The sequence below is a fragment of the Cygnus olor genome, chromosome 8 (assembly GCF_009769625.2).
Source record: "Cygnus olor isolate bCygOlo1 chromosome 8, bCygOlo1.pri.v2, whole genome shotgun sequence".
Classification (NCBI taxonomy): Eukaryota; Metazoa; Chordata; class Aves; order Anseriformes; family Anatidae; genus Cygnus; species Cygnus olor.
In genome coordinates, this window is record NC_049176.1 from 21,764,978 (window position 1) to 21,779,049 (window position 14,072).

Consider the following 14,072-nt stretch of genomic DNA (forward strand, 5'->3'; position numbering starts at 1 on the left):
TTTTGGAAACCTCTGAGCAGTGGGACAGGGGAGAGCAGCAGCTTTGTCCCTAAAGCCAGTCTGACCACTCTCTCGTCTCACAGCTTGGATTTGCAGCACCAGGAACATCTGTAGTACCACTTACCTGCTGAAGTTGCCTGCTAGATGTCTGGCAGGTGCCCCCACTGCTGCGAATTTTGACAGGGGAACATGGTCTTAGTGAGAACAGGGCGTGGATGTGACAGGCTGAAATCAGAGTAGGAGCACTCCTCTTGAGGCCCCTGGGTCCTGGCTGCTGCGTCCTGCTGAAGCAGCCTCCTGCTCACACGTAGCAGAACAATCCTGCCAGAGCTGTAACTGTGGCACGAGGCAATTGTTAGTCCTTGCAAGGAGCCGCAGGTTGCATTTGCATGTATCTGCGTAGCCTGTTCAATTACACTCGGTCATATTGTCTGTCAGCTCAGCTCCAAGGTTCTGCTCCTCCTGGACTCTCTATTTACTATTTATGTGTATCTGTAGCTTGGCGAAGGGAGCTGCTTTTGTTGTCTGATTAAATGGAGCTCTGCTGTGCATGTGCAGTCAGTGCCTTTCTGTGTCAGTGATCATCTCCTTTCTTCTGTTTCTGCTCTTCCCTGGATCTAGTAAACAAGAAAGGTAACGAATCCATTTTATCTTCTTGTTTTGCTATAATTTCAAATCTATTTCCCTGTTTAAATATCAAACCTGGCACAAGTAAGGGGCATCTTTGTTTTTGGGAGCACGGGGCTTGCCAACGCTGGGGGTTTACAGAGATTTTGTTTCCTCAAAGGCATCAGCCTCCTAGTAATTGTTAGCCCCTCACAGGCTGATGCAGGGAGATGGTTCCAGCCTAAAGACTTCCTAGATTGTTTTTGCAATTAAATTAAAAATCCAGAAACAACAACAGCAGCAGTTATAGGTGCTTCTTTGTATTCTCAGTCACTTTAGACTGAGAGCTGTTCCAGCAAGAGTGCAGGTGCATTCTTGCATTCTGTAATGAGGAAGCTTTAAGCAAATACCAGGCAATTGTAGGAAACAAAGTGTTGGCTGATCTTTAAGGTGGGAAAATGGCCCCCTCCCCCTCTGCCCAGGGAGTCTGTACTTGGGCCCCACAGATGCTGCGTCCACCTTGTCTTAGCTCTGCTTTAACCCAGACTGGTGCAGGTCGAGCACCAGGAAGCGGCCCCAGCCCTCTGTGCTCACCCTCAGCATTCCTGTCCCTGCTGCGTCCTAGCCCACGCAGCAGCACCTCCGTGTCCAGCACCACCTGCGTGCTCGGAAGGATGCTCTGTTATCCTCCCGCTTTTCTCCCAGCGGTATCTGTGCAGCATATTCACAATTTCAGATCTACAATGGGAATGAACAGAACCTGAGTAGCAGTAGCTAGCTTGGGATCTGGAGGTTTGTTTAGCGGTGGCCCCGACTAGGCTAATGAGAGAGACAAACATTAATTATATGCCGTGCCCATTCACCAGCAAAGCTAGGCCACCTTGCTCAAGGGCTCAGGGACTGGCACACAGTAGCACATGGCACATCCTGCTATGCTCCTGAGAGGAAGAACAGCGCTTTATTTGTTTGCCATGTATTTTTCTTGCCTTCTATCAATGCTCTTAGTCTGTCGGCTCTTTTGTCTCAGTCCAGGCAGCTAGAAGGCTTCTGAGGTGTTGGGACACCTCTGAGGTGTTGAGAGCATTGTAAGACTCAAAAGCTGGTCCTCCCCACTGAACCACCCCAGTGTCTGATGCAGCCACGGGCTACAGATGGAGCTTGCTCACAGTCTGTGCATCAGAGGAAAAGCAGTTTTCACTCGTGATTTATGCACAAAATTTTACTTAATTTATTGCCACTAGTGCCAGCCCAGCACGGGCAGGGGAAGTGATAGTGCCCTGTGCCTACTCAGAGCATTTCTGATCATGGGTGGTTCAGGGTCACCACCGTCCAGAGCTGCAGCTGCCTGTGTGCAGAGCATGGCAACCCTCAGGGTGCTTTGAAATGCCTCACAAAGAAGGAGAAAGCAGACACTGACTGTTGCGATTTACAGGATGGTAAATGTGCTAGCGTTTGTGCAGGCTAGCAGCAGTGCAGTTCCCTCTTTCGCAGAAAGCGTCAGGTCAGCAGAGGGGTTCACCATCAGGCAAAATCCAGTTTCAGGCTGTAGCCAGGAGACAAAATCTCTGCGTATTACTGCTGCACGCTCAGCACCTTGGCAAAGCACCAGGATCAGCACAGGCTCAGAAGAGCGTCCCTGTCCTGCTCCTGCCCAGCACCCTTCTGTACTGCACGGGAATATCCAGTGCACTTGTAACATAGAGCAAGAAGTGGGACTGAGAGAATTGCTAGAAAGCCTCTTTGCAGTATTAGATTTTCCTTAGTATTCACTTGTCCGCTTCTTGATTGGATCTGTCCCTGCCTTGCCTGTGAATTCCAGCAAGAGCCTGAGGTGGTGGCATTGCTTTAGGCATAAATACAGCATGAAGAGACAACAGTGTATTTTATTGTTCCATTAATACACGCCTTGGGTGCCTTCAGCCATTCAAGACGTATATTAATGGCCCAATAAAACACACCCTGAAGAGCCTTTACACTATTATATTACAGTGTTCTATATTTAAATATGTCTAATACGTGAGAAAAAAAAAATTGGCTTATATCCTTCCACTACAGGAAATAGTTCCTAGAGGGAGTACAAGGGAAGAAGATCTTGCATTTATCTGCTTTTTCTCTAGTAAACGTTATGCAGAATATCACATTTCAAAGTGTCTCACTAATCGAACCTCTGCCATCTCTGAAATACAGTGATTCCTGTTTTATAGATGGGAAACGGGAGGCACAGAAGAGGATGTGACTTGCCCAGAGCCCCAGGGAGCCTGGGATGGAGCTGGGTATCCGGGACATGGGCACCCAGACTCCTTTCCGGGGTGGTTTGTGCCAGTCTGTGCCAGAGCTCACCTGCTTGTCTCCATCCTCCATCTACAGGAAAAGGGCACACTCCCCCTCTTCCAAGGATGAACACTCCATCGGCCTGAAGGACTCACTCTTGGCCCATTCCTCTGACCCGGTTGAGATGAGGCGACTCAACTACCAGACTCCAGGTAGGAGCAGCAAACCCCCTCGTGTCCCACCTGCCCCAGTTCCCCTTCACCAGGTCACCATGACAGAGGAGGAGTCGCGGTCCTTCCCGCAGCAGCTCTGCACCTTCGTGGTCACAGGAGCACAGATGGGGCTTAGACCGGGGTTATCCAGGTAGCCACCCTGCCTGCAAATCCTCCTCCCCAGCCCTGCAGGCACACAGGGCTGGGAACCCAGATGGGGACAGCCCGTGTCTGTTGTGTGTCGGGTCCTACGTGAGGCTCACACACAGCCAGAGCCACTGTGATCATTGTGAGCCAGGAGGAGTCCCCATGCAGTGCTGGGAGAGCTCGCAAGCACCCACACCCACATTGATCCCAGGTGCTGTGCTGGCTTGGTCCAGGCTGGGGCTCAGCGCTGAGCACTGCTGGTGTGGTGCTGGCCACAGGGGCCGCATCCAGGAGGGTTGGGGAGGTGGTGAGCTCTTACGCTGCAAGGGTGTCCCAGCAGCTTCATCCTGGGATGTTCAGTGTGCTAACTCTCCTGCTCTGCTCAGCTAAGGGTGAAGAGCTCCCTGCAGCCCACGCTGCTCCCTGGGCAGTGCTGCTGCCCAGTGAAGGGCACTGCTGGTTTCGGTGGCCTCAGTCCAGATGATGGCTCAGTAACAGCTGTTGCTTTCCGAATCTGACTGTTCACTGCAGAGCATCTCCAGTCATGCCTGCGCTGGCCTCTGGTGCCTCAGGCTCTAGCTGTTTGCCAGCCTGCAGAGGCAGCTGTACTTCCCACTGCAGAAAGGTCTCATGCTGCTGCTTTGTGTCTATCTGTCTCTGATGGCACTGAAAGCACAGTGCCTGGCATTGTAGCGATCAGAGGCGGGCTCGCCCCAGCTCATTCAGAGCCTTTCAGAGAGCCTGAGTCCTAGACGAAGTGGAGGAGGGCTTGGGTTTTGTGATGGAGGGAGCAGTTCAGCAATAAATGAGGCACAGCGCTCTTCTAACTTGCAGCTCCTCCTGGTCTGTAACCTACTTTCCTTTTCCTCCCGCTGCTCATTCATCTAAGAGCTTTCGTCTAACAGGAGAGTTTTGAAGGGGCCGTTTCCTGATGTAAACATGCTACCTCTGGGAGGGAGGGCAAGCGGAGCCTTTCCTCTTGCCACTCACAGCGGTCTGGCTCAGACCCGACTGCGGTGGCGTGGGTTTCACCAGCACATCTCCCTCTGTGCCAGAGCAGCTGCCAGAGGAATTACATCTCCCAGGCAGGACCGATGGCAGCTTTTGTGGGTAGGATGAAGCAACAGCCTGGCAGTTGTCAGCCAACCTGGCACGTTAATTGGCCACAACAGACCAACACAGGAGGAAAACACTGTAGGAAGCAAGGGAGGCACCTGCAGTGGAGAGAGAAGATCTCAACAGGCAGATGACAGCAAGCAGCAAGAGATGTGGGGATCGCACACAGTCAGCAACAGCTCACAGCTCCGTGGGAGGAGCGAGGTGTTGAACAGGGCACCTGGTCAATGGCCAGGGTGCCTGTGCGTGGGGACGGGTCTCTGTGACATGTCCCACAGCCCAGGGACACAGGGGACATCTTGCTGTATGCTTGTGGTTCATGTTGCGTGGAGGAGTGTGAGAGGTCGGGCACCTGCTCCCTCTCCAACAAAGAGATTGGGTGTTTGCAGCAAGGGCATCCCTTGCTAGAGCTGTAGGAAGGGTCAAGAGCTGCCATCAGAGAGAGGAGAGGTCCAGAAGATTTTCCTTTCCCACCTGTACCGGCTCATTTGTTAATTTTGCAGATCTCTCTGGAGAGATAAAAACAACCCCAGGAGCCCGGTTCGCTGGAGGCAGCAGTGCCCTGCGATGCTGCCAACCAGTGCTCCCCACCCAGTGACAGCACCACGTCCCCCCCATCGCTAATGAGGCTCCGTGGGGCAGAAGCAGGTGTCCTGTGGCTAGAAATGACTGTTCCAGCTCCTGACAGGCTTGTACTCGTTAACGAGGAGGCACAAAAGCCAGTGAGCCCAGCAGGCCCCTGCTGCTGCCCCTGTCACCCGCCGGCAGCTGAGGCGGTGCTGCGGGGGTGCGCTGACAAGAGGTGCTGGCCACTGGCCCTGCACGCCTCAGTAGCCGGCCTCCCTGCCGGAGTGTGCTGAGCAGGGAAAACCTTGTTTAATGCATAATTAATTGGGCTACTGTTATTAAATATTAAGCTTTCTCATTTTTGTGGTTCTTACTTCAGACAGAGGTTATTTCCCCTCTCTGCACTAACGCACTGCTTTGCTAAGTGGCTGGCAGGATACGGGACCGGGCAGTGTCCCAGTGTGCCATGAAAGGAGGCAGAATTGTGCTGCTGAGGAGCTGCAAGCGAGCTGGAGGCTCTGGGGCACCAAGCAGAGGTTGCTGGGGCTGCGGGCAGTCCTGGCCACCAAGCAGCACAAACCTCCCTGTACCCAACATATACCCACCCTTACTGCCTCCCCTCGGGCACGAGGCCCCGGCCAGCGGCGTGCAGTGAGAATTGGGGCTCTCAACATCGGCTGGAGGCCTCTGTGCCCGCTCCCTGCTCATACCCGCGCTGCCACTTGGCTGGCAGCATCAGAGTTAAAAGCCCTGCGCAGGAGGGAGGCTTCTGGTGCTGTGCAGGTGGTGCTTTCCTTTGCGTCTTCACCTCTCTGTCTTTCCATTTCTGAACCTCTGCAATGATGACTAAAGGCTAATGGGATTTCTGTTCTTGCCCCGTTTCTTTTCTTTGCAGGTGCCAGTGTCCCCAGTTGCCCGAATATCTCAAGTTAGTTTTAACTCCTGTATTTATCTTTTGACACCTTTTGCTTTTTCTTTCCCTTTCTCTCTCGTCTCTGTAATTTCTGTTTCAATGTCATGAAGGTCACCCTCACTCACAGCAGACTCTAGATCAGCAGTGATCCCACTTTGGGCCACGACGCGCAGGCCCCGCGGGTACTGCGTGCACAGCAGCGCAGCGACTCCCACAGCACAGCACGGTGTGGCAGAAGGGGAGCTACTGGGTGCCGGGCTGCCAGGAGGCTCCTGCGGCAGCCCTTCGCCTGCCGAGGGATGCAGTAATATCAGGACTATGGGTGTAACTGCCCCTTTGTCTCTTCTTTGCCTTGTGAGCTTCAAGTTCGCTCTCAACCAACCATAAAAGTGTCTCCTCCCTGCTGAGTCTGGGCATCCACACTCAGGAATGGGAGAGGTAGCACAGGTGCTTCCCCCAGAGGCAAAGCCGAGGGCTTTGCAGGCTGCAGTCCTGCAGGCACTGTGAGACCTCGCAGCCCTCTTAGCCTGGCAGAGAGCTCGACCTTCTCTTGCCAGAATCCTTAGAAGAGCATGTAGAAGTCTGGTAGTGTGCACAAATCCCAGGATAATTCCCTCTGCCTTACCCTGCACCACATGTGGCTGTGTTCCACGTTCACCATAAGAGGATACCGACTGCCTCTTCATCCCCTTCTGCTCCTGCAGCTCCTTTGGCGCTACAACACTCCTTTGACTAGCAAAGCTGAATTTTGGAGAGATACCCTTGAATTTCTCAGCGGAGATGAATGTCTGCAGCTCTGCTGTGGTCCATGGCTCTGCTGTGCTTCATACACGACCACACTGGGATAACCACATGCTGTGGTTATGTTTCAGCCTTTCTTCCTCCAGCCCCACACTTCTGCCTTGGTCCCATGCTGTTCTCCTCATTTACTTGCTCATCCATAACAGCTCGGTGCTACAAGGCTGCTCCTGAGCTGCAGCCTCTGGAGCTCTGGCACCAGTGAGCGGAGTTTGCAGAAACCGAAGCATCATCTTTGTGGGCCCTGCTCAGCCACCTCGGGCATCCTGGTGGCAAACAGGGAACCACCTGCAGGAGGACCTCAGCACAAGGCAGAAGAGGGATCCCTCCTTCCCCACCTGTCCGTGTGCTGTCCGGCCACCCGTGGATAGCCCTGCACTGTCAAGTGCTGGAAGGCTGATTGCGTGGTGGATCGGGGCTCGCCTTTGTGCAGCAGTGGCAGGTGCTTTGGGCAGAGGTGTTAGGAGCCCTGCTGGGCAGCAGCTGCAGTGTAGCGTGCAGTGACACTTCCCTGTTATCACCTAATGACTTGTCACCGCTGTGTAAAATGCACGTACCCAGCCTGGGGACTGCTCCATCACCTCGGCGGCCCACCGCTGCCATCTGCGGCAGCGTTCAAGCTCCAGAGCCATCGAGAAGCTCCTGGCCATGCTCCAGCCCGTCTCCCTGGGTGTGAATCAACAGCTTCAGCCTATTAATAATCATTATTTCCCACGTGGGGGCTCTGGGAAACCCACAGAGCAGCCGATGGAGTCACGAGCCTTGGGATTTGGATGAGCCAGGCTTTGGATGAGGTGTTTCACAGCCGCGTTCCTGCCAATTCGCCGTCTCAGCTTCAGGGAAGGAGGTTGCGATGGCTGAGCCCTGAATCCCAGTGCTCGGTGGTTTGCACGTCCCAGCCCGGCAGAGCCGGGCTTTGGGCCCTGGAGCTGGCTCTGCCCCAGCCACTGGAAGGCCCTGAGCTGCGTGGCAGTGAGCAGAGCCGCTCCTCAGCTCTCAGACTCTTGCCATCCCCGACCAGGGGAGCAGCAGTTCCTCCATCGGGTCATTCCCACCTTTGCCCAGCTCCCCAGAGGACAGGGCGATGCCCGCCCACCCGTAACGCTGTGCTCATACGCTTGCAGGGGCTTCCCCTGCCACAGGTCCAGGCAAGTTTCTTTTTGGCTAATGCCGTAGTTAGGGCTAAGCAGGAGGATCAGCCTCAACCCTTGGTGATGAGAGTGCCAGAGAACCCCCGTGTTCAACCCCAGCCCGTGTGGGAGCCTGGGAATCACCCCGACAGCATCCCCTCGGCCCGTTCCCGTCGGGGGCTTGCCCGAGCCCCTGCCCGCTGCGTGGCCTGCTCTGGGTGCCCGGTGGCTGTACTGTCTGAGCATGCTCACCCGGTCATGCCCATTCTGCACATCACTTTTCTTTTTGTTCCACTGAACCGTGTGCTCTGAGAGCGCGTGCCGCATGCCGCGTGGTCTCGCCGACTTCCTATCCATCCCGCCCAGCGCTTCACATCGTCCGTCCCACGTGTCCGCCTCGCGCCCACCTCTTGGTTTTGCTGTGCACATGCTGCTGTCGAGCCTCCCCCGGGCGCGCAGAGCTGTGACCCGTTCCCTCTCCTCCCTCCCTCTTTGTCGCACCCGCAGGCATGCGCGACCACCCCCCCATCCCCGTGACGGACCTCGCCGACAACATCGACAGGCTGAAGGCCAACGACGGGCTGAAGTTCTCCCAGGAGTACGAGGTGAGCGTGGGAGCGTGCCGGGCACTGGGGCAGAGTGGTGCCAGCCGGGGCTTTGGTCGGACCCCCAGCGGAGAGGGCTGGGGAGCTGCGAGCGATGCCTCCCCCGCAGCGTGGGCCCCGAGCCAGGCTGGGAGCCTGCCAGCTCTCCCTGCCAGCCCCGAGCGGTGGGAACGCGCCGTGAGCGGTCGGAGCATGGCTCGTGCAGGGAAAAGGCCGAATGCGCAGCAGCGCGCCGTGCTCCCACCATGGTTACAGCCGTAGGAGTGAATGGGAGCTTGTGTCCACCCGCCTGGGCTTTGCTTCTCCGCTCTCCTGGGCAGCCCGCCCCTCGAAAACAAGCAGGCAGTCGGGTTTCCTTCCCTGCTTTCCGCACCTGTTCCCCCCTGCGTGCCGCTGGACCCTGCTGGCATTAGCCCCTGCAGCTCAGCTCTGCTGATGTCCTGCTGCCCCCGAGGAGGCTCAGCCCCCTCTTGCAGAGCTCTGCCTGCACCCTGCAGTCCTGAGCTGCAAACTCCCCCAGGGACATGCCTCCAGGGCTGGGTTCTGTCCCCACCCGCACCGATGCTGCCTTGGTGCTCACACACGGGCACGCAGTACACATTTGGTGACGCCCCCTCCTCCCTGCACTGCACCTCCAGCCCGAGCCCCTCAGTCCCTGTCCTCCCCTGTGGGTCACTTGCCAAGGGCGTGAATGTGTGCAGGGGACGGGGCCGAGCAGCACAAGGGCTGCCTTGCTTTTCTCACTGCTCTGCAGGCTGGATGATTAGGTTGGAAACTTGAAAATTTAGGGAAAATTCCTCTGCCAGCCGCGGGAGCAGCACTGGCGGTCTCTGTTTTCCTGTGCTTGCATGCAGGACCCTCTTGAGCCGTAGGGGACTTAGAAATAACCCCCCACTCGTATTAAAGAGGGAATAAATTTGGGATGTGTCCTTTGCATGTGTTATCACTTCTGTTTGAATTGTTATCTGTTGGTGCCTGTGGCCTCCCCTTCCTGCAGCATACTGGTACAGATTCATGAGATGAGATTAGAACATTTCCCCACGAGGTAAAATTACATACGCCAGGAAAGGGAAAGCAGATCTCTGCGCTGAGAAGGTAAGGGACGAATTCCAGCTAGTTCAAAGGGTGAGCTGCGTGTATCTGAGGGAGGCACGGAGCTCCTGTTTGCTTCAAGATGCTAAGTGGAAGCTTTGCTGTCCCTCCGCACACCGCCGCCCGGGCTAGAGAGGAGCTGAGTTCACTGGCTACAGCCCTACGTTGCGGCTTGGGGAACGTTTGGAGGAATAATGTGCTTCTCTTGCAGTTGCTTGTGCTTTTGTGTCAGTCCTGTGAGTGCAGTGTCGAGGTACGCAGTCGTATCTGTCTGCCTTGGGCCTTTCGTGATGAGCCCAGCTGAAATGTTAAGCGAGGATGGCTGCTGAGCTGCGTGCGGGCTGCGCCTCTGCTGCGCTGCGGGGTTGCGGCAGGATCTGGCGCCCGGGCGCTGCCGTCCTCACGCAAGGTCTGCACCGCTCGGAGCCTGCAGCGTGATGCCGAGCTGTGGGAGCTGCTTCGGAAAAAAAAACGAGCACTAAGTAAATTCTCTTAGCTGTTTTCATGAGCCGCTCTCTTCTCATTTCTCTTTCTTTGGAGTATCACGGCTGGTTGAGAGCACCAATCAGTTGTGCTGAGTTGAAGCAGCTGTTAAGTAGCTGATTGTTGCATGTAATCTTTTACCCCTGGAGTCTGCTGCATTGGACTCCTCATCAGATAGAAATTACCAAACATGACAGGTTCATAAGGTGTTTGACACTAGGACGGGCCCCAGAGCAGAAATGGTTGCCCTTTCCTGGCATGTGGGGATCATTACAGCCATTTGCCAGTTGAGATACTGGGGAAAAAAAAAAAAACAACTGGACTGAGTTTGCAGAGAACGGCAGCTGCCTGCACAGCAGTGCTGGTGCGATGGGTCTGCTCTCATCCCGCTCCCTGGGTTTGGCATGGTGACAGCTCCCCTTGGGGCTGTGCTGAGAGGGCCGGAGGGCAGGACGGGGCAGGGCACGCCTGCCGGGCACTGCTGAGTAAGGGAATCTGCAGAGCGGATGGGGAAATGGCAGGGGTGGGAGGGAGCGGGCTGTGCAGCCCCAGCGGGAGCCCCAGCTGCGAGCAGTGACCCAGCACTTGAAAAGTCCTCGTGTCCCCACGGCACGGTCGTGCTGCCACACTGGGCATAGCAGAGCTGAGCAGGGAGAGCCGAGGGAGGCAGGTTTCCCCGCTGAACCCCTACAGCCCGCTCGCCGTTGGGCTGTGCCGTGGAAGGGTTGCGTGTTGAGTGGTTCTGCAGAGCAGCCTGACGTCTCGGCGGGGTGCAGGGCTGTGAATAGACGGCTCCCGTTCCAGCAGCAGCGGCACCCCAGGCAGAGAGCAAATATTTAACAGCACTTCAACCACCGAGGCCAGCTGCCTAGAGCCATCAGTCTGGCGCTTGCCTCGCTCGTGCCGGCGGTAGCGGGGTAACCCAGACACGGGTGACACGAAACAAGGCCTGTCGGCACCTCCTCGCACGCCTGCGAAGGAAGCAGGGAGGGCGGCAGAGATCTCTCAGCACGCCCTGGCCTCCATTCCCACAGGTCAGGGAACAAATAACATTGCCCACACCTGCTTGGCAGCCCGCGCGGCCGAGCAGCCGGGGCGACAAAGCCAGCGCAGAGCGAGCTGTGTGCCGGCTGCCGCAAGAGCAGGCTCCCGTGCCGAGGGTCTGCCCTCACCCCAAGGGTCCCATCCGGACCCCCCGCTCGCACTGGTGCTGCTGGAGAGGCTCAGCTGCAGGCCGGGAGCTGCAGTAGGGCTGGTGGGAGCACAGGGCAAGGGCCTGGCATGCGTCCTGGCCTGGCTGTGCCAGGAGGGTATTTCATTTTTAGCATACAGCGAGAGCTACAGTGAATTTACAGTGTGGGATTAATGGAATTAAGTAAGTAGAAGGGAGGCCAAGGCCCTTAATTATTTATCGGCAGGCTGTGGCGGGTGCTGTGGCTGTGTTGGAGCTCCTCCTGTGGGCCGCCTTCCCACGCTGCAGCCCGTGGATACGGCAGGATCTCGCCTTGAGGATCTTGCCCTGAGCTGTGGGATGCATGCAGTGGTGCAAATGAGTGTGCAAATGAGTGTGCACACACGAATGGCATCTTGACCGCGGGATCCAGCCAGCCAAGCGCTGCTGTCCCCTTCTTCACCATTAGCAAACACAGACATGGGGCTGCCTCTTCCTCCCTTGGGGGTGCTGCCGTTGACCTGCACCACCTGCCCAGGAGAGAACTTTTTCCTTGTGTCCAAACTGCGACGTGGGGAGGATGCCCCTTGTGCCCAGTCCCTTTGGCATGCCCCTCCAGGGCAACCTGCCAGCCTGCCCAAACCCCCTGTTCGCCTGCATTTCCCCCAAAGCCCCCAAGGACATCATGTTAGCAGTGCCTGCAGCCCAGGCAAGGAGCAGTAGGCCCCCGCTCAGGCAGCAGGAGCAGCGCTGGGGTCCCCGGGGCCACTGAGCCCCAGGGTGCTGCTCCAGGGGTCCGGAGAGCCCCCGGGGAGCTGCACGTTGTGAGTTTAATGGGCTAATCGGGAAGTGGCCTGGCAGGCACACAGCGCTCACGTTCCGGTAACAGGAATAATAAGGCTGAAGCAGTGCCAGCGATTGATTCGGGAGCGCATTATGTCCTCATTTGAGACGTGGCGCAGATTGACAGCGGTCAATGCCTGTGCTAATGTGCTTGATTTCACAGGAGGCTGGGAAGCGCTAACAGCCCGAGCGCCTTCCCCTCGCCGTGCCCTTGTGCAGCAGCCGGGGCCGCAGAGCAGCACGGGGCTGTGGCCACGCAGCCCATGGTGGCCGAGCTGTCCCTGCCCCACCACAGAGCAGGGACACCGCCTGCAGACAGGTCTTGGAGCTGCGCTGAGGAAGAGGGGGCAGCATGCCCAAGGCGGGTGGCATCCGAGAGACAAACTGGCACCCAGGGATGTTTTCAAGGCATTTGGAAAGTGCTCTCGAGTCTGTCGAGGAAAGAGCCTTTTTCCAATCCCGTCTCAATGGCCTGGCTCCATCTTTATGTTGATGGCAGTAGCAGCAGGGATCCCTGAGCCGCTTCAGAGAGATTGCTCCTTGCACTTCCACGCTGGGAAGGAGGAGTTTTACTAATTGGGCTTTTTTCTTAATTTGCACTTGCTGTCTTACAACATCTCCCCTGTCACTTTAAAGCAAAGCAAAACTAAAAGTCACGGTGCTTTTAAGTTTGCTCCCGGCTCATTTCCTTCCAGTTTCCCAGCCCTTCTGCTTTCTAGGAAGGCTGAGTTGAAAGTGTTACTCTCATTGTGTTTGGGGACGAAGCGGTGATTCCTGTGAGCCCCAGAGAGGAGCTAGAGAAGCCTCCCAGTGCCAGGCAATTGTGGAACAAAGTCAGGAAACGAGGCAGTGCTGCCGTAGACCGGGGTTGCAGAGCATCAAGTGGAGATGGCACAAGAGTTGCCAACTGCTGCTCCACGTAATGGGCTTCAACTGCTCTCCAAGCAGCCCATCAGCCTCTCGTTTATTTACTCATTTGTTTGCCTTAAAGGGGGGAACAGGTGTACATTAATTCATCACCAGAGTTTAAATTAAATCATTTTACTTCTAAATGAGTCACTAATTTGCAGGAGTATTTAATTAGACCCTCTTTGCACTCAGGTGCTGTATTACTTCTGACTTTCTCACCTGTTTGCCCTCTTAAGAGGCTGATGATGATTAGGCCATTTCTGCATATCCTCGTTGCACATCAAAGCGATTAACCCTAATGGCAGCACCTTGATGCCGCTCCTTGGTTCTGGGGGCTCTTGGCAGCCTCCTCTCCCCAAGGAAAAAACCCTTTCCACCGCCGTGGCAGGACTCAGGCTTGCCGGGCAAAAGCTCGCTGCACCCCCCAGCGTGGGCAGCCCTGCAGCCTTTTGGCAGAGATTTGCAGCTCAGGTTGAGCACCAACAAGTGTGCTGAGCCAGTGCTCCCAGGGTGCAGGTAAGGCTGCTGCTTTCTTCTGTTGCTCCTCAGCAGCCGAAGCATCATCCCAGGAGGTTTGGCCCCGAGTGCCCCAAAGAGGCACTGGGGCTCCTGTGCCCATGCAGAGGGGGCAGAGCGTGGGGCCGTGGCAGCCGGGCCGTGGGCTCCCAGCCAGGGGCAGCACTCACAGTCTCGCTCCTCCCGTCCCTGCCGCAGCGCCTCCGAGCGCTGCTGCTGCCTGCTTATTACACTAATAATAGAAAATTACAGGTTTTCTGTGGGAAATGTCTATTTACATCCTACATTTCCCAAACTACCTATTAGCATCGCTGTGATGTCACATCCTCCCGTGCATTTCCGTCAGCGCTGGCCCCTCCGCCTGCGGACGACGTGCTGCTGCAGGACAGGACGGTGGCCTAGGGAACAGGCAACTGCCACCTGGCATGGTGCTGGACCGTGCCCTGCACATGCAGCAGTGCCCTCGGGGCTGGCACAGCCATCAGAGCGGTGCCCGAACTCCGTACCCAAGCTGGGTGCCTGCAGCCAGCGTGGGAAGTGCCTGCCCGGTGGCACAGGAGAGCAGGGGACAGCGATGGTGTCACCCCGTGCATGGGCGGTGGCTGACGGTGCTGAGCAGAGGGACAGAGGGGGCCATCCAGGTCAGCCCTGTCAGGGAGCTGTGCTTCCCAGCTCGGCCTTGTGCTCACGGCC

The 14,072-nt window shown here is 56.5% G+C and overlaps 1 protein-coding gene across 1 annotated transcript in view; it reads left to right on the forward strand.

The window, feature by feature from the left end:
* Positions 1 to 14,072, forward strand: part of PTPRF (protein tyrosine phosphatase receptor type F) — a 371,106-nt gene that overhangs the window by 338,653 nt on the left and 18,381 nt on the right. Inside the window, 2 exon segments of the mRNA XM_040565789.1 lie at positions 2,974 to 3,089; positions 8,268 to 8,365. Of these exon segments, the coding sequence (XP_040421723.1) occupies positions 2,974 to 3,089; positions 8,268 to 8,365 (214 nt within the window).